The sequence below is a fragment of the Drosophila montana genome, unplaced genomic scaffold (genome assembly GCF_035044405.1).
Source record: "Drosophila montana isolate Dmon_TW-CO22-7 unplaced genomic scaffold, ASM3504440v1 contig_2481_1, whole genome shotgun sequence".
NCBI lineage: Eukaryota > Metazoa > Arthropoda > Insecta > Diptera > Drosophilidae > Drosophila > Drosophila montana.
Genome location: NW_026997351.1, coordinates 20145 through 40556, shown reverse-complemented (window position 1 = coordinate 40556; position 20412 = coordinate 20145). Strand labels below are relative to the sequence as shown.

At 41.1% G+C, this 20412-nt stretch overlaps 1 protein-coding gene across 2 annotated transcripts; it reads left to right on the top strand.

Annotated features, from left to right (window-relative positions):
- The first annotated feature begins 13584 nt into the window (after window positions 1-13584).
- Window positions 13585-20030, top strand: disco (disconnected). Of its 2 annotated transcripts, none has more exons than XM_064682553.1 (2): window positions 13585-14152; window positions 17256-20030. In XM_064682553.1, exon 2 carries the CDS (start codon window positions 17271-17273, stop codon window positions 19029-19031), a length of 1761 nt encoding a protein of 586 aa, XP_064538623.1. In that variant the 5' UTR covers window positions 13585-14152; window positions 17256-17270; the 3' UTR covers window positions 19032-20030. The 2 variants fall into 2 exon arrangements, with proteins under 2 accessions (XP_064538623.1, XP_064538624.1); XM_064682554.1 differs by lacking the exon at window positions 13585-14152 and adding an exon at window positions 16591-16822.
- Window positions 20031-20412: the final 382 nt, after the last annotated feature.

Genomic DNA, 20412 nt, shown 5'->3' with positions numbered 1-20412 from the left:
ATAATATTATTATTTAAAATTTGCTATGAAACTGAGAATTTATTTAGGAATTTTATTAATTTAACATATGTTTCTGCATTAGGTTTAAGTTAAGGTTAATTTCGTCAGATTATCTTGATCTTGGAAAACTCTTTTCCAGTATTGGTTAATACGGAGCAGGATTCTTGCATAACATTATATTAATATTTCATACAATATATTTGAATTATTAATATTAATTGATATATTTAATATGCAATATTTGTTCATCTTTTATCAAGTTTTTTGTTATCCTTTATTGCATATCTTTTGTATTATCTTATGTATGCCTTAGTTCTCCAGCTATTCGGGAAGATGAAGCAAGGAGGCCAAAGGCCATAGAAACTCTTATTCAAAATAAGTTAGAACTTGATAATTTGGAACTAAGCAAATTTTATGCTTAAAATATTTATACTTATGAATTTTTGGTATGCCAATTAATTTAATGATTAAGCAGATTCCTAAGATATGGCTAATAAGTCTTGTCATTATCATTTTTACTATTTAATAATTTCATTGTTAAGTTGTTGATTTGAGAAAGAATCTGTTTAGGAATCTGTGCAAATGATTGTATATAACATTATATGATATTATGTCTTTTTATGTTATATTATGTTTGTATATAGAATCTATCATTATTCTTTTATCCCAGATCGTCCAGTGTCTATGCAAATGCTTCAAAATGCGCATTTTCGCAAAGGGAATGTCAAATTTCATTAGGCCCACAACGAGTTATGAGTTAATAAAATGTAAAACTCCATTTTGTGTGCTGCCTCGTACGATAATGACAACAGATTTTAATCCCTTAAAGTGGACTTGATTTTATTTGCCCAGTACTCGTGCGTCTGTACCTCTGTGCCTCTGAATATATAAATCAGAGACTCACACACACACACACACACACACGCACACACATTAAAATTGGGAGTTGACGACCACACATCAAGCTATAATTATGCATTATTTGGGGTAGGTTTGTTCGACATACTTCGCACAGAGTCAGGGCGTATAATAATTGCCTATAGGTCGGGCACACAACTATTAAGGACATTAGAGGTTGCACCCTCGCATTTAACATGTGTGCGTGTGTGTGTGTGTGTGTGTGTGTGTGTGTGCGCGCGTATTCTTGATAGATGCGACTCTTACATTAAATGTAGTCACAAAACAATTTGATGGCAGATCATATAGCTACGGGAGCTTCCAGCTCTCAGCTAGCATATTTCTAATGATGGAACAACCCCATTTTCATTCCCATTGTTCGAGAACAACGTGTTGCTGTTGTTGCTGCTGTTGTTGTTGTTGGTGTTGTTGTTGTTGTCTACTATCAAGGGATTATTTGTGTGGTTTACAGTTTTTAATTATGCACCGCGACATGGATGCAGAGCCAAAGCAGAGCAGATGAGTGCCACAAGATGAACAACATTTTTAGGGGTGAACTGAAGTGGTGGCACACACAAACCGAATGCAATGCATCCCATTTATTCCAGTACATCAGACGCATATACATATATATATATACATATAAATTTGTATATAGAGTCACAACACACACACACACACACACACATGCACATGGGCAGATATATGTACATACATTTATGTACTGGCAAAATGAAGGACGTTTGAGTAACTACAACTTTGTGACTTTCGGGCCTGGGTTTTGGATTTGGACCTGGTCCGACTGGGCGAGAGTTCTGTTTTAGTCGCTTCCAGATGCGGGAATTTGACATTTATAGCAACTGGAGCCACAAAATGCATAACTACCATTTGACTGAAGCGCACTCGACACGAGACGAGCAGACGAATGCGAGATATTCGCATTTGGCCTTCCCATTGTGGTGGACACAAGTAGGAGCCGCCATCGGAGCTGGGCTCGCACTCGAACTGCCTGTCGGCTATATGTGCACTTGGAGAAGCGCCTATTCATTAGCAACCCTTGTGGGCTGCTCATGACAGAAAACAACTCTCTAGCAATCTAAGCAGCAGCCCTTTCACTCGGCTCCTGCAGCTGCAACACTACAAAAATTGACGGCTGAATGCAACCATTTTGAAATCCGTATTTGACTTGAATGCTCCATTAAAGGATGTACGTGCATGGGCTTTGAAATGCGATACCTTCCACTTGGTTAATGTATGCCAAAATGCAATTCAGTTTGGCTTAAATCCATTGCAAGCCAACTTTTCAATACGTCTTCATAGCAGTTCTTGCTCAGTAGCTAGCCTAGTAGCTTTTTGCTAGACAGAGCTTAGGAACTTAAAAAGCCTAATTTAAGTAAATGTATTTTGATTGAGCTCTTCCCTAAAAACTCACTCTTCCTTTCTTTCTTCACAGAGAGTCAAATCAAAGATAAATCTACAATTATCTGATATATATAAATCTATATGAAAAAAGATTAGGAAAGTTTCCGATATATATCGCCTTGTGTGACTATAAATAGGTTCGTGTCGCAGTTTGCTAACACGACACGACACGAACACGAAGCTTAATTGGGAGACACGCACGCTTAAATGATTATCAACACGAGATGACTTTTCAAAATTTACAATTTATCTATTTTATTTAATACTTTTACCATTGCTATTATTTTTTGAGGTTCGCTTTTAGTTAAATATTTTAGTTTTTAACTTTTTATTTTTTTTTTTTTCGTTTTCTTTTCTAAATAATCAAATATATATATAACTACTTTTTTCAATTTCATGTGCTTTATAATAAGTTATAATTTGTTCATTTATTTTAATGCCGCAAGCTTCTACTTTTTTTTTCGTGTTGAGTCGTGTTCACATGCTCGGCACGCACACGCACGAAATTTCATTTGAAACACGAACACGTCGTGTGGACTTTAATAAGATGTGCCCTAAATTGCATTTTAACATTCGCGTTATGAACTTGTTTTTACTAAGCGTCAAAAATGTCAAATATAACAGAAATAGTTGTTCACATAGAAACGAAAAAATAGTTCTAGATGCACAAAACCAAGTTGATAAGTTTATTAAAAGTATCGCATATGATCAATTTGTGACTGGGTGTGGTCGCTGCAGGGCTTAGATGCGGCAATGGCTGCGCGAAACCCAAGATGGAGATCGAAAGTCGATATTGTTCAAGGATTACAACTGGTAACAATGCGCAATTACGCCATAATTACAACTGACAGGCAGACGGTCGCGGATGCGGACGCGGACAATGCCAACAACAACAACAACAACAGCAACAACAATGGGCAACAACAACAACAACAAGAAGATAGTTTTGAAAAATATGTCTGTTTGAGTAGGTATCTGTAACTGGGTCTTTGGATTATGTAGTCGCATTGTGCGCCTTTCTCTATTGGGATCAAATCTCAGTTGTTTTGTGCAATGTGGCCGAATATTATGATTGCATATTTCTGCAGATGCTTGATAAAGATTAAAACTCACACACAAACTGTATATAGTATGTATGTATAATATATAAATATGGGCCGCTCTCTCGATAGCATGTATTTCCGCTATCAAACAATAGATACCCGCAGCAGTTCCAGAGATTAGCAAACAGCTTCTGCTGCCTCTTCTGTTCAATAATGATAATATCATTTTGGGAAATCGCCCACCCACATCTATTGTTCAAGAAATCAGCCTCAGTAATGCATCTGTTAGTCTTCAAGATTAACCTGGTTGCATTCCACATTCAATTCCGATTCCTAATTTCTATCACCTGTGGCAGAAGGCAGGGGAAAGCATCTCCTACGACAAGCTGAATTGATCTAGCCATGTCCGTCTGCTCGTACGTCAAGAGTCTTAATAATTTGAATATATTCTCCTATACTATAAGCTAAAAGAGTTTATCATTTTTTTCTTCGAAATCTCCTCTCATTTTCATAATATCGAAAAAAATAGATCGACTTTGAGGCATGGTTGTTGGGCATAACTCGAAGATTATAAGGGCTGGATGCAACAAACTTTGTAAGAAGGTTCTCGAATAGTGTATACAGATCGAGCATATTTCACTTTTTGGTTGCCCTTTGCTGTTCCATATAAACTTGTAAAAAAAGACCAAAGTTAATCAAGATAGCCAATACATACATTAAAAGCAAAGGTCTCCAAAACATCGAACTATAAAGACCGAAGTTAATCAAGACTGTCGAAAGGGTTTAAAATGATCGGACTCTAGAGACCGAAGTTAGTCAAGACTTTGCATCCATGTAAAGAGCAAAGGGCTCCAAAAGATCGGACTATAAAGACCGACACTAATCAAGACTGACCATACAGATGTAAAACGCAAAGGGTTTAATATGATCGGACTCTAGAGACCGAAGTTAGTCAAGGTTTTGCATCCATATATAGAGCAAGGGGTTCTAAAAGATCGGACTATAAAGACCGAAGTTAGTCAAAACTGTCGAAACATATTTATGGAGGAAAGGGTTTAAAATGATCGGACTCTAGAGACCGAAGTTAGTCAAGACTTTGCATCCATGTATAGAGTAAAGGGCTCCAAGAGATCGGACTATAAAGACCGAAGTTAATCATATGTTGAGGCAAAGGGCTTAATATGATCGGACTCTAGAGACCGAAGTTAGTCAAGACTTTGCAAAGGATGCTCCTGCCCTTATACGGCTGTTTTTGTGCGTGTATAGGGTCGCTGGGTTCCGGCACTTCCGACTAGAGAGATTCTAAGGGAAAGTAGTTTCGGGCTCTGTTCGAGAAAAGAAAAACAAACCAACTGAGGACAGGCCAAGGTAGTTCATTGTGTGTTTTTGCCGCTGATTATGGGCCCATAAATTAATAAACACACGCACACGCACACTCATATACATATATATATATATGTATGTATGAGTATGGATATGTAGTGATACTTTTAAGTACCTGTACAATGCAGCGCATTATCGAGATCCTGTTTACTTTGTATGTAGCGCAGTGCAGGCCGAGGCTGTTTATTGTCCTATGGGTAGGAGCTTGGTTGTTTGGGTGCTTCGCGCTCGTGCTCGCGTTTTTATTGAGCTTCCTCAATAGACGACGCTTCCCCGTGCGCACCTCAGCCTGTTCGCCAGCACGGCGGCATCTCGCCATTGAGCTACCTATACCTTGGGCATGGTTCGGCTCGCTGGGACCCGGCACACGGCACCCGGCTTGACAATCGTGCATGCTGCATCCGTTTCTGCGCCTTACCTGGACTTTCATCTGCGGCCGGCCCGGCCTGTATATACATACATATATATATATATGTATATATATACCCCATAGAATCGCATATAGCGGGCAATTTTTATGGGTCGGCCATTATGAAATTCAGACGACATGTTAAAAACCCTTTTCGAGCAAATTTTATCACCCGGTTGGCAAAGTTCTCATGAAGCCATTGTAACCCTTTCACTTAATTATTGGGCACATAATGTGCCATATTCATGGCAACGAGATGCTCAAACGAAGGAAGCCCGACGAGGGGCGGCGGGCGGCGGACACAACAATGGAAACTAGCTGCGCATATGTATATGGCTGTGTGTGTGTGTGTGTGCAGCTACCTGGGAGCGCGAATTGTGCAATAGTCGAACTCTTACCACCTCAACCGCCCCGATCGGCACGACCCGCGACCCGCGACCCGGCCACAGCCTCAACCTCAGTCCCAGTCCCAGTCTCAGTCTCAGAGTCTCGTGTGGCCGCGCGCAGATTTCACGCATTCATTGAGAAAATTTGAAGGGCGCTGAGCGATAATTGCACCACCAAACCAGGCAGCAGCTCAGCTTGTGTGTGTGTGTGTGTGTGTGTGAGAGCAGCCGTCTACCCATTACCCATTACCCATTAGCCATTAGCCATTACCCAATACCCAGAGACATAGCCCATAGCCCATAGCCGATAGCCGCGCGTGTGCGTGACCCAGCGACCAATGCAGCCGGGTTTCCATTTTCGTTGGGTCTCTGCTTATTTCGCATATTTCCTCATCCAGGCGGAGGCACCCAGCAACCGGCCGTGTAAACAAATCCACATCCATTTTGGATTATGGCCAGCTCGCCAGCATGGTGGTGTGGCATGTGGCATGCGGCATGCGGCATGCGGCATACGGCATGTGGCACGGGCTTGACATTGATGCAAAATCTCTCAGCGCTGACAAGGAATTATCATCTCGGGCATCCCAACGAGAAGCAACTCTTTAACGCTGCCAGCTACAAAATCAATATTTGGCCTTCGGAGCGGTATATCAAATTTGGCCCAACTCGACACGAATTGCAATTAGATAAGTTACCCTTAAAGTAAATGCGCTCGTTTACTACTTCAAATCAAATGAAAGCCTTTCGGGATTCTAAATTGCGCAGCTCTTCATTTAGATAATTAATAAATTATATATATCTCTATATATACATATATAATATGAACATATTATTATGCATTTTATCATTGATTTCCTCAAAGTTTCCGATATTCTGTTTCAGAATCCTAACTATAATGTTGTCTTACTTAAATATCTTACAAGAAATTGTGGCTTTATCAATTCCACGTTCTATCCATAATTAATATGTCACATAACATTAATATCTGTATTAAGATAAAGCTAATATTGACAGGTTAAATACAACTTAGTTTATCAGTAGAAAGAACTACGCATAAGTTGAGCTAATGATAAATATTTAAGATTAAGCTCTCAACTATATAACTCGTCTTGTAAGCAAAGCATTCTCTATTAATTAGTAATCTATTAAATTATAACATAAAAAACAGAAGTTAATTATTAGATTTGAAATGTGTAAGATAAAAAACTTAATGGTTTTTAGTGTGTTTCTTTTTGAGTGCCTTTTAGCGTATCATGGTTTAAATATAGAAAGGTTTATCATATTAGAAGACAATACGATATACTTCTATTAATATTGTTTATATTATTAGAGTATATTATAATAAACTAATGTATAGCATATGACAATATTATATTAAAAGAACGGAGAATAGTAAAATACTCCTTATGAACTATAATAAACTATAATAATTCAAATTATAAATATAAATAATAATTATAATAAATAATAATAATAATAATAATAATAATAATAATAATAATAATAATAATAATAATAATAATAATAATTATAATAAATAATAATAATAATAATAATAATGATAATAATGATAATAATGATAATAATAATAATAATAATAGTAATAATAATAATATAAATTACCCTACATATTATTATTACGGTACATTATTATTACAAAATTAATAATAATAATCACAATACTGAATATTTACTATAATATAATATAATATAATAGTAATAACAAATAATAGTAAATAACAATTATAATACTTGTAATATATATTAAAGTAATAACAATAATATAATAATATATTATTAATATATTATATGATAAAAATAAATAATAATGTGTAATAATAAATAATAATAGTAATAATAACAATAAACAATAACTCTAATAAATAATTATTTTAATAATATGTTATATATATAAATGCCTTCCTCTAACCTGGGACTCGAACCTGAATCCCCGTAGTTGAGCTGCATTAGACAGTTTTGTATACTAGGTCTAGGATATTTTCTTCAACTATCATTTTTATATGTGGTTTATAAAGCCAACTAACACAAGTAGAATTTTAAAAATTAATTCCCAAGTTAATCCCAAGTAGTTTTCCCATAGTTTTGCTTTGCCTTCGGCTAAGTGTTGTACAAATTACGATTTTTATGATATAATTAAATTCGATAAATAAACAAAAAATCGACAAAAATGATACACTCCTTGGCGGGCGTAACAGGGAGGGGGCGTGGCCAGGCAACTGTACTGTACAAGGGCCGCGGCGACTGCTCTGGAAATGTAATTAAATGTGAGATGTTGTGACGCCTTTGTCTGGGGCTACTTTCTGGGGCTGAGATTGAGGCTGGAAACTGAGACGGAGACGGAGGCAGAGACGGAGGCAGAGACGGAGGCTTCCCATGGCCTTTGTCGCTGTGTCTTTGCCTAGATGAGAGCTCGGGGCGAGGGCGGGCATCGGACAGGGACAGGGACAGGGACAGGGCAGGCAGCATGTACCATAGGTAAAAAAATAACAACAACAACAACAAAATAAGAATCAGACGTAATCGACGCGAAGCTGGGATTATTAATGGATTTTTAATATCATTTGTGTCGGCGTAAATTGTATTTTTAAAATCTGAAACGATTTATTGACACGAAGTCAAGTACAATCGACGGCCCGGACTCGACTCGCCTCGGTATACGGAATCGGCGACGAAGTCGGGCACACTGATTTCCATGGGAGCAAGAAATATGGTCATGCTGTATGACACCAAGCGCGAGTACGAATTCGATTGCGAGTCCGTTTGCGCTTATGTCTCTATATCTGTAAATGTTGTTATTTTCGTATCTGTATCTGTAGCTGTAGCTGTATCTGTATTGGTATCTGTATCTGAGCTGCGCACTCCACAGGGCCTCGGCGGTCTCTCTTTCTCTCACTTGACGCTGGACGCTGGGCCAAGTGTGAAAAATGATTGATCGATTTCGATTTCGATTCGTGCAGCATTCACAAAGGGCGCCGTGCTGTTTATAAAGAACTTCGACTGCGTGCAGTCAGGGCATGGCTACAGAGGGGGGTATGGGGGCAGCGACGAGGGTATAGGGCACAGGGCGCAGGGTAGAGGGGACGGCGGCGGCGGCGACAGCAACGACAATCGGCATAATAAGATAGCAATTATTTATCTCAAACTGAATAAAGGCAATTTTTGATTAATGAAAGCATTTCGCTGCACAAAAAAAAATGAAAAACAAAGTCAAAGAAAAAAACCAGCAGAAAAAAAAAACAACAACGAAGTGAAAGGAAAAGAAACGAAAGTGTTGACTGGCAATAGAAGATATTTCCATTTGTCCCCTAATAGTCACCTTCCCGGCTGAGCAATCCGTCTCGCCTTTGGGTTTCGACTTTGACGACCTTTTGATTTGTGTAAAAGTCAAGTCCCGCCGCTTGGAGCGAGCCCAACCAAAGCGAATCTCTGCTGGGTCACAAGAGTTCACGCAACGTCTTTTCACCATCCAGATCATTTTCAATACAATAAACACTCAAGTATCGAGTTTAATCGAAACATAATCAATATACATTTTGACAGCCGCAGAAACAAGAACTTTGCACGTTTTTTCACGGCTCTGCTGACTCGATACTACATTTGGCATATGTCAATATAAACATTTTCATATATCATTCCAAAGTAAAGCATTGCTTAATTTTTTTTCAAGGATTTCGAACCATTACGCGAAATTTTCACAAGTTTTTGAAACAATTTTGTTTTCCACAGCAACATGCTTTTTATATTCTTTACTTCTGTATATAGTTTTATATTTTATACTGCGATCTCTATCAAATTTTCTGACGAGAGTATATATTGGAATATTATATATAGGTTCGATGAAGAGAAACTTCCATCTCCTAGTTTATTAGCACTAATTATTATTAATTAATAAATATTTATTAAATATATATGAATATGCAACTAGTTTGTGCTACTATCGAAGAATATTTATTGCGTACTCACCTGTATTGTTAAGTCCAACTCTTTTACGTTTATAATTTGTTTAAATAAACTGCAAAAATGATAAAGAAATCAATTTAGTTTTACCTAAGAAGACGAGTTGAACACAGGAATAAAACTTGATGGGAGTAAAAGCAAGAGTTGAAAACAAAGTTAGAGTTTGTTTTCTTTTTTTATATGTATCAGATATCTTTCAGATATCAGAAAATTATCACACATGCGATTATTATCTGATATCAGATAATTATTAAAGTTTCTTTTATCTAGCTAAAAATCGAAAGATATCTACACATTATTTTGAACATTCTTTTAATGTAGCTCAACTTTTGTTTATTATTGTTTTTATTTTAGTTGCTTTACATTAAATGTTCATAAAATTGTAAAATTAATCGCAAAACAGGCAATAAATTAAAAAGTATATAAATTTGATCGGAGCGCATTTAAGTTAAGAACAAGTACGAGTAAAAGTAAACTCACGAGTGCTTTATTTATGTACTGTGAAATGTGTGAAGTACTTATTTTTTTTTTCTGGTTTTTTTAATGTATGCTAAATGCATAATTCGATTTCGTACAAATTAGCCACATGTATTTCATAACTGAATTGCGCAATAAAAATCAAATTAAATGTTTCAACGGAATGTTGTTTGGCTGCAAAAACAATTGCTAATTATGTACATAAGTGTGTACATAGCACTTATAGTACATTAAGGAGGCTAAATAATGTACTATTTAAATGTTAAGGTCTCTCGAGATACACTTTGTTTAAATGAAGTACTTTACTCTTAGCTAAAATATTATATTAGTTTAAAAGAAAACATGGACATATTTGTCCAAAGTACACTTAAGTCCTGAACATAGCCGAAGGCCTCATCAACTGGGGCTATATATTTCTTAGGTTAGCTTCTGGTTTTAACTAAACTATCCTACTAACTGTCCTAAATAAACTATCCTTAATTAATAAATACTCCTCTTCAGTTAGTTGCAATTTGTATTTGGTCGCAATCCGAAACAGATTTAGTTTTGATGGCTTTTTTGAGCTATTTCTTAAATATTTAAAGTTCTTCATATAGAATTGAACAATTTGAAAATAAGATGAAATTTGAATGAAAAATCTTTTGTGCATGGAATATTTTATGTATTTACTTTTTACTTAAATGTATCACAAAATATTATATAGATCGAAAAGTCTAGTTAAAATGAATATATATTTATCATATATATTTAAAAAGAAGAATAACAAGTTTTTGGTTTTCTTTTGCTTATTGAAAAAGGAAATATGAGTGAGTATCTTCTCAACGTTTTTATTTTTATTACAAAACTATAATTACTCCCTTGATTACAAAGAAAGATCTTCCAATAGCAAGATGCATTCTGCGGACATGTCCTTTAGCTGGCCAAAGTCCATATCGCTCTCCTATTAAATATTTCCCACGGTTTTTTTTACAAAGTTGCAACAGTCATTACAATAAAATTTTCCGTTTAATTTAAATCCTTTTTTCGGCATATCCTTAAAGCGCACATCACCTAAAGCTAAAGCAGGACAAGAAACTGAAACCTTAGATGTGCTCTGCAGAGAGAACTTTCACTGAACTATTCGAGGTTAGCTTTAACGAGAACAAGAATGTAATAAAACCCCAGAATGAAACCCATATTAACATGCACTTTTTAGTTAAGTATATGTAGCATGTACTTTCTTAAATTAATTCAAGTTAAAGTCATGCGTTGCTTGTGCTTAAAGCTGAAGGCAATTAACAGCAGCAGCAGCAGCAGCAGCAGAAAATTTGGCTGCCAAATCAGTTGGCCAGCTGCACATAGTTATCAGATATTACATAAGCTAAACAATATATATTGTATATATATATATAATATATATATATATATTTATCAAAGGGACAATGTATATATGTATATTCCTGAAGTCAGCACACAAATATCTCTACGCACACATATGTAAATGCATGTAGAACGTTTGCTTTACATAAGCAGCATAAAAAAGCGATAAAAACAAAATGAAAGCAAATCATAAGATAAAATAAAAAAGAAGAAGAGCAAGAAGAAGCAGCAGCAGCAGCAGCAGCAGCAGCAATAGCAGCTTCGTTTCGTGGCATGAACTGTGGTCGGGGTCGGGTGCCTTTGTCACCAGAGCGGTGCTCAAATACTATTGGTGCAGGAGACAGGAAAAATCGCCCCCATGTTAAAGTGTCGTTTTGTGTGACACATACAAACACACACACACACGAACACACACACACATACAGCTATATATATTTGTGGCGCAATCGCATAGCCAGTAAAGCAAAGTCGTTGCTGCCGTCGCCGTTAGCAGCAAGCGAGAGGTGTGCTCACGAACACATCGAGAGACACAAACACAAACACACACACACACACAATCGCACGGGCAGGGCACTCATTGGTGTTTACTAAAAAGAGACGGACACACACTCTCAGCTCTCAGTCGCAGTCGCTGCCGCCGCCCCGTCCCCGCCTGAGCGCAGTGGACAAGAAATCAAATGACAAAAATTTAAAAAAAAAAAAGAAAAAGCAAAAAAAAGAGCAAAAAGCAACGTGTGACGTCGACGACGACGACGACGACGACGAGAAGGCGAAGGCGACAACAACAACATTGCCATGGCCCATAATGAGACGAAGACAAAACGACGGCAATTTCAAGTAAGCTACGGCACATGCACGCTGAGCAGCGCGGCTGCGGTCGGCGTCGCTGCCGGCGGCAGCAACAGCGACAATAAGCAGCGACAACGACGAATTGGCTGGCCATTGCCATTTCATTCGAACAAATGATGGGGCCAACTCGCTTTAGCTCTGTCACACGCGGGCTGGCTAATGGGACGACACACACACGCACACAGACACGGCTAGCCCCATGAGAGAGCGCGCACTGGCGCTCTTTGGTTGGCGAGCAAATGACACTGTGTGACGCTGTGGCCAGCTGCGGGAGAGCAGCAGAGCGGGAGAGTGAGCAATGCTAAAGGTGCGTGAGCGGGCAGGTGTGTGTGTGTGTGTGTGTGTGTGTGTGGTGCTGCTGCTGCTCTGGCCGCTTGCTCGCTCGGTCAGCAAACACAAATACGTCGCATGTCAACCACTCGTCCACTCAGACGACAATGTGCGAGCGAGCCGGCAATAGCCCAAAATATTTTGTGCGCCTCTCGCACACACACACACACACACAGCACTGTACGCAGCCATTTGAGTGTGGTCGTGGTCGATGTCCCACGAATTATTTTTTCCCTAAACACACACACAGCAAAGCGTTGACCATGCGTATGACACTGTCTGTGTGCGTGAGAAATTTGAGTCGCCTACGCCTACGCCAACGCCCCCGCCCCCGCCCCAGCCAACTACCACCCAAAGGCGATGACAGTGGCCGCAATGCTCTTAAACCATACTTTAAAATTGTATGCTGTCAAAAATGGGCTTTAAGTTTTTGACCGGTTAATATTTTAGGCTTATTGCAAATGCAATCAACATAAAAACCGAAGAGAGTCATGTTTCTCTTTGCTCTGCACTGCTTAACCGACTGCTTTGCGCAAGCGGCATTGGTGCGACTGAGAAAGAGAGAGGCAACTGCCAATAGCACTATCGCATTCGCTTGCGCTGGATAGTGCATGCATGTGTGTATGTGTGATGACCCAACGACGACAATGTGACACAGCCTAAACAAGCAGCAAGAGCAGCAGCAGCAGCAGCAGAAGCAGCAGCGGCAGCGGCAGCAGCAGCACCAAAAGGCATCACAAAGACCGCGCGGCAACAAACACGAATACACCTACAATAACAACTACAACTATACAACTGCAGGCCAATTCCAATAGCCCAAGCGACGTCTCTGCTCTCATACTCTTGCTCTCACCGCTACACACACACACACACACACACACACACACAGAGGCGCATAGACGCACGCACACAGACACAGCGCTCACTCGCTCGTTGGCTGGCTGCGTTTCAGGTAGACATTTGTGGGGCAGTTACGTTGAACTTGTCCGCTGCTGCGTGTCTGCTGCTGCTGCTGCTGCCTCGCTGCTCTTTGCCGTCGCTCGTCGCTGCGAGAGCAAAGTGTCACCCACCCCGCTGCCGCTGCGTATGCGTGTGTACGTGTGTATGTGCTGTGTGCTGAGTGCTGCCGCTGTCTCTGCTGCTGTTGTCGCTGTCGCTGTCGCATTTGTCGTCGTCGTCGTCGTTACATTTTTTCTGCTCGCAGCGGCACGACAATCAGTGTCACCCACGACTTTCGAAGGAGTGGATCTCTTTTGCTGCCGCTGCTTCTGCTTCTGTCGCAGTCACAGTCACAGTCACCGTCACCGTCACAACAATAACTGTTACTGCTTTTTCGTAGCCTTCGTCTCTGTGTTTTGTGTGTGCCTCGTGAGACTTCGCCGTCGCCGTCGCCGTCGCGTTCGGTCAACAATTATAATAATAATATTCAACAAAAATAAAAAGAAAACATTTTTAATGCGAATCACAACAAAATAAACTAAATACACAAAATATGTGAAATTTTTTTGGTGACAAATTATTAAATAAAGAAAAATCAAAAGAAACAAACAAATTGAAACAAAACAAAAAAGACAACAAACACATTTTTTCTGTGGAGAATTTCACGAGCAGCAAAAATTGTAAGTACATTAATTTATTTAGTTAGTTTTACATTTTTTTTTCTTCTTCTGCTTTTTACCGTCGGCGAGTGGCCAAAATTGGTTGAACAAATTTCGAGCCAAAAAAAAAAAAAAAAATAATATAAGAAATCCGAAACTTGTAATTAAGATTTTTGTCTTTTTAAATGTTGCCTGAGATACAAATTGAGATACAAATACGCGCACAGCTCAGCACTAGACCAGGGACCAGCATCAGGCAGCATCATCATCATCATCATCATCATCATTATTATCGTCATTATCATCGTCGACTCTTGCCCGTTCATTGCTCCTCCAATTGTTGTTGTTGCTTGTCCGCTGCTTATTATAATGTGTACTAACAGCAACAACCAACAACCAACAAGCAACAACAACAACAACAGCAGCTATAAACAGGAGTTGTTGTCGTCTCTCGTCAGCTCTTGGAATTTGTGACTTTCAACATGCCGATAATAAAAAAACACACAACAACAACAACAACACATTCGATGCTGGCCATCAAACTTTGTGATTGGTTTTTTGTTGTTGTCGTTGTTGCTGCTGTTGCTTTCGTCTCTTAAGACATTTAAAGCGTTTGACAAAAATAATTACCACACACACACACACACACACACACACACAGAGACACACACACACACACGCTGGCATTACACATGTCGTTTTGTTGTTATAGTTACTATCGTTTCTAATGACTCTCCGCTATAAAAACGAGGTTTTAATCCAATTTTGGGCAGACAGCAGAACTTGCAATCGAATCCGTTCTATGTTAATATCTTGCCCCACTCTGCGCTGCTGCCTGTTAGCAGAAGAGATTTGATCCTGTGCAGTCAAGTCTGAGGTGGTAGATACTTTTGTATCATAAAGATACTTTTGATACTCGAAGATACTTTTCGTGTGTTTTTAATTCACTTCTCGTTCTTAGCAACTTTGATATATTCTTGCCGATCAAAGATACATTTGTATCTTATAGATACTTGTGTGTCTCATAGATACTTTTGTATCCATAAAGTAAATTGCGGTTGGAGTTCAGTTCTTGTTTGATTGACTTGAGTATGATTTCGCATACCAAGGCTACATTTGTATATCATAGATACATTTGTATCTCATAGATACTTTTGTATCTCTACTGTGACTTGTTGTATTATTATTTAATTATTGTATACCAGAAATACATTTGTATCTTATGATGGATATTTTTGTATCTCATAGATACTTTTGTATTGACTTAGTTATTGTCCTACGAACTGCATATTAAACACTTTCACACATATTTCATACATTCTTTCATGTGTCCAAGCTTTATCCATATACTTTATTGGATAAGAAGTATGTCCAAGCTCAGCTGGGCTGCACACGTTAGCTTGGACTGGTATACATGTGTATGTGTGTGTGTTGCCGACATTGGCGCATGGGTTTGTTGAACATTTGAGATTGATTCCAAATGATAGCGACAGTGAGGGGCACCCAGAGTCGGCTAACAGCGTTGATCGCTCGACATGACGCGACCGCGATCCCCAGCGTCGCGTTAACAATTGTCCCCATCTTTGTCCCCGCCCCTCCCGCCACACTTTGGCCATCAATTCTGCGCCGCTCGTCAGCCTCAATTACAGTAGCGAGCGGCAGGCGGCAGCGGCAGGCGGCAGGCGGTGAAACACGGCAACAACAATAAAAAAAAGCCACTTGGACTAGCTGCCGATCACCGCATGTTGTCGTCGTCTTTGCGGTTTTAATGGGTGCCCCGAACAGCTGAACAGCCGAAAAAGCTGTAAAAGATTTTGGCCAAGCAAAAAATGCTCCAAAGACGGCGGGGCAGCGTCTGCTGACGGCCAATACAACTCCGGTCCGGTCCGGTCCGGTCCAGCACAGTGCGTCAAGGCGACAAAAAGCCGCCCGCTGCCCGATAAATATATGCTGGAGTTGCAATTCAAATGATTCCCCCTTTGCAATTCTGCAATGTCTTTTCATTAGTTGAGCATCTCGAATAGCATTTGTACTCTAAGATACATTTCTGCTTTGACACTTTTCGTACCACTGTGCGTTCGCAGTGTGCCCACGATTTAATTGCGCAGCAAATTTGAAATCTGTAATTGGCATTGGATGCTGCTGTCATCTCGCATGGGCCAGTGAGGGGAAGGGGTCGCAATGAGTGGGAGGGGTAAACGTCCAGCGATGATAACACAAAAGTCGCAAAATGTTGCGCAACTTTTGCAGCTGTCACAGCAACCATCCCTCCCCCTACCCTGCCGCCAACTCCCCCTAACCCCCGCCCCACCGCTGTATTAGTTTCTGATTAGGATTTAGCTGTTGCCGTTGCCGTTGCCGTTGCCCCCGCTAGGCCAACGCGTCCGCCCTTCTCGCAGCCCTGTTCGACGGACTGACTTGCCGAGCGCTTTGATTGACATCCTCGACACTTTGGACTTTCCAGTTTGCCAGTTCGCCAGTTTGCCAGTTCGCCAGTTGACAACCAGCGCTGAGGGCCGATTGAGGACAAAATCAGCACAACAATTATCTCTTACATATCAGTCGAGTGCATTCGGCCGGCCGACGGCAAAAAGAAACAGACAAAAATCTGATTTGTTGTGCCTTGCAACCAAAAGATACTTTTGTATCTCGGCGTGGCTTTACAAGTTGACACTACACTCGGCTCCATTTGTGTGTTAAGATACTTTTGTGTGCATTTACTAGTCTATTGAAAAGATACTTTCGTGTCTTAACTTTGTTTGCATCTTGCAGATACAGCTTGTATCTTGTAGTTACTTTTTGTTGATTTTAAAACTTTTAATTACCCAAAGTTGCATTTGTATTTTAGTATTTGTTTGTATCCATCAGATGCAATAATGTAACTCATAGATACTTTTATGTGCAGTCTTATATTGTATCTAACAGATACTTTTTGTGTCTCAAAGCTTCAACTTCAGCCGCAATTGTATCTCAAAGGCATTTTATCAGCTTGTATCTCAGAGATGCTTTTTAACTGTTAAGCTAACAGCTACATTTGTATCTTAAGAATTCTTTAGTATTTCACACTCACACACATGCAGACAATTTTCTAATCCGCGTCTTTTCTCCTCCATTTCTTTCGCAGCACTTGCCCAAGACAATGGAGCACATTATGAATCCGTTTATGCCGCCCGTCTATCTGCTGGGTCACCCGCATGCCCATCCGCATTCACATATGGGCCAGACCGCCAAATCGCCAGCCAGCTCGCCGGGCACAGCGGGCGCAACAGGAACTGGAGCTGGCTGCGGCAGCGGCAGCGGCAAGGGCAGCTCCAGTTCGCTGGCGAGCCATGCGAAGCCAAAGCGCTGGGGCTCGCCGCCGATCAACTTGGCGGGTCAGTTCATCAATCCGGCGACGGGCAAGAAGCGTGTCCAGTGCTCGATTTGCTTCAAGACCTTCTGCGACAAGGGCGCGCTCAAGATCCATTTCTCGGCGGTGCATCTGCGCGAGATGCACAAGTGCACCGTGGATGGCTGCAATATGGTGTTCAGCTCGAGGCGTTCGCGCAATCGGCACAGCGCCAATCCGAATCCGAAGCTCCATTCGCCGCATATTCGCCGCAAGATTTCGCCGCACGACGGACGCACCGCTCAACAGTTTCCCGTTTTTCCGGCGGCCGCTGCCGCAGCTGCAGCCTTTCCGGGGCTGCTGCCGCCACCTCATCCACATCATGGACACCATCCACATCATCCGCATCATCCGGCTGTGGGCTACGGGCCGGCGGCTGCTGCGGCTCATGTCATGTTTGGCGGCCAGTCGGGTCTGCATAATCTTGGCCTGCTCGCGGGCCGCACGCAGCACGAGCGGCTCTTTGCCGAGGCGAATGCGGACATTGATGCGGATGTGGACGCGGATATCGATGCGGATGCCGATGCGGATGATGAGGGCGTCTACGTGTATGTCGACATGCATGCCAACAGCGCCAGTCCAGCTAGTCAGGACTGCCACAGCGAGGCGGATGCAGATCCCGAGGCGGATGCGGATAACGAGCCAGATGCGGAGCTGCACTGCAGCCTGAGCCTGGCCAGCAATACAAACAGTCACACCAGCTTCGATGAGGAGGAGCGCACGGAGCAGCCCCTGGACTTCAGTCTGCACAAGCGACGCGAACGCCAGACGAAACCGGAACCGGAGCCGGAGCCAAAGCCCAGATCAGCTCCAGAGCGGGAACAGGAGCTATGCGAGCGCCGGATCAAGCGCTCGCCCAGCCCCTGCGGCGGCAGCGGCTTCTCCATGGAACGGCTGTTGGGCAAGCGCCGACGTCACGACAGCTGCGCATCCAGCTCCCAGGAATCGACGACAGCCATCAAGATGGAGCTGGAGCTGGACAGCGACAGCGCCGATGCACCGCACAGTCACGAGCGGCGCGCCCACCACGACGAGCACGCCCACGACCTGTCCACGCCGCAGGCCCGTAAACACCTGCCGACCAGCTGCTCGCCCGACGCCGCAGTCGCAGCCGCAGTCGCAGCCGCAGCCGCAATCAGCCCCAACTCGCAACCGCAGCCCAATCCCATGCCCAGCTCCGTCTCCGTCTCCGGCTCCAGTTCGATTGCCGCGGCGCCTTCGCCGCCCGGCCTGCTCTTCGGCATGGATCTGGAGGAGCAGCATCATTTCCGGCTGCTCCAGACGCAAATGTTTGCAGCCGCAGCGGCCGCCGCCGCCAGCGCCAGCGCCAACGCCAACAGCAGCGTCGCCCAGTCGCCCACAGCCGCCGCGCCGTGGAATCTGCTGTCCGAGGTCTACCGCTCCATGCTGCTCAGCAGCAGCAACCTGAAGGCGCCGCAAACGGCGCCAACGACGCCGCAGCCGGCCCAATACAGCGACATGCCGCCCACCAATGCCGCCATCTCCGTTTAAAAGTAGCCCCCCCCCTCCCCGCCCCTCGCGCTCCACGCAATTAGAAAATGTTCTCAATTAAAAAGCAACCCCCTATCCCCATTTTTTTTTTGTTTTTTTTTTGGGCATGCAGCCATGAAATGGCCTATATAGATTAACTGTAACTGAATCTGGATCTGCATCGAAATGGAAACAGAACCCGATCTGGCTTAAATGATTATGTTACCATGCTGGAACTTAGCTTTTCTACTCGTACTTGTGTTATATATAAATCGTATATATATATATATATAAATTTTTTTTTTTTACACAAATAACGTTTTTTTTTTCCTGTATTCTAAGATAATGCGACATCTAAGTGTATAGTATTCAATCCGTTCCTCAGTGCAAGTGCACCCAGTGTGACCAGAAGAGTTCGCTAAAGAGTGTCTGTCTGTCTGCGTCTGTGTGCGTGTGTCTGTGTGTGTGTGTGTGTTAACTCCTTGAATGCGCAACTCTTTTGGCCCACTGTACGGCGTACAACGAAGTATTGATATTTATAAATATTAAACTAAAAAGCAAAGTATATTAATAATATATTATGTAATTTTAAGTGCAACAATTTTTTTTCATAGCCAATAACTATTTGTATTTGTAACTAACTTTATATAGATATATATAAATACTACTATATATACGAACAAAAACAAAAAAAACCAGGAAAATTAAAAAAAAAAACAACAACAACATATCTCGTGTGTTTATGCCCCTGTGTATTTACTGCTCCCCCCTCGTCACGCCCCCCGTCCCGCCCTTTTTTTTTATAGTTTACTAAACAAATTCTGTACGCACATGGATAGATCTAGTTGTTGCTAATAAGTATATATCCATGGATGTTTAGTGGAAATGGAAATGTTATTGCTCTATCGAAAATCGAAAATCGAAAAATTTGCTCCCTAAGAGATTCATTGTGTATTTAATAAATGATATTTCATTTGAACAATAAAACCAAACAAAATTCAAGAAACATACAAAACAAAATGTCCTGCGACTTATTTACATACTTTTTTTTCAAACTGGGAGCATTATCAGCAATGGGTTTTATATTCATTAGAATATAATAGATGCTATTAGAGAGTTATTGGAACTATCAGTTTTCTCCCAGATACTTCCAGAACTCTCAGAACTATAAACTTGTTTAGACTCAATGCAAACGTTGATTGGATTCCATATATATTAGCATAAAGCAAAGTGAGCTATTGGCATAAAATTTGAAACATTCGATTTATCATGATCAAGTGATTATATTCTAATGAAGGACTGAATCATTTTGGCTATTTGAATACGCCACACGTAGTTAAAGTTTAGACCTTTAGATCTTGAGTAAACATTAAAATTTTACCAAGTTCAAAGTTTAGATAAA

Excerpts from the sequence above, each read along its gene's own strand:
- disco (XM_064682553.1), top strand. The coding sequence starts at position 17,271 with ATGGAGCACATTATGAATCCGTTTATGCCGCCCGTCTATCTGCTGGGT.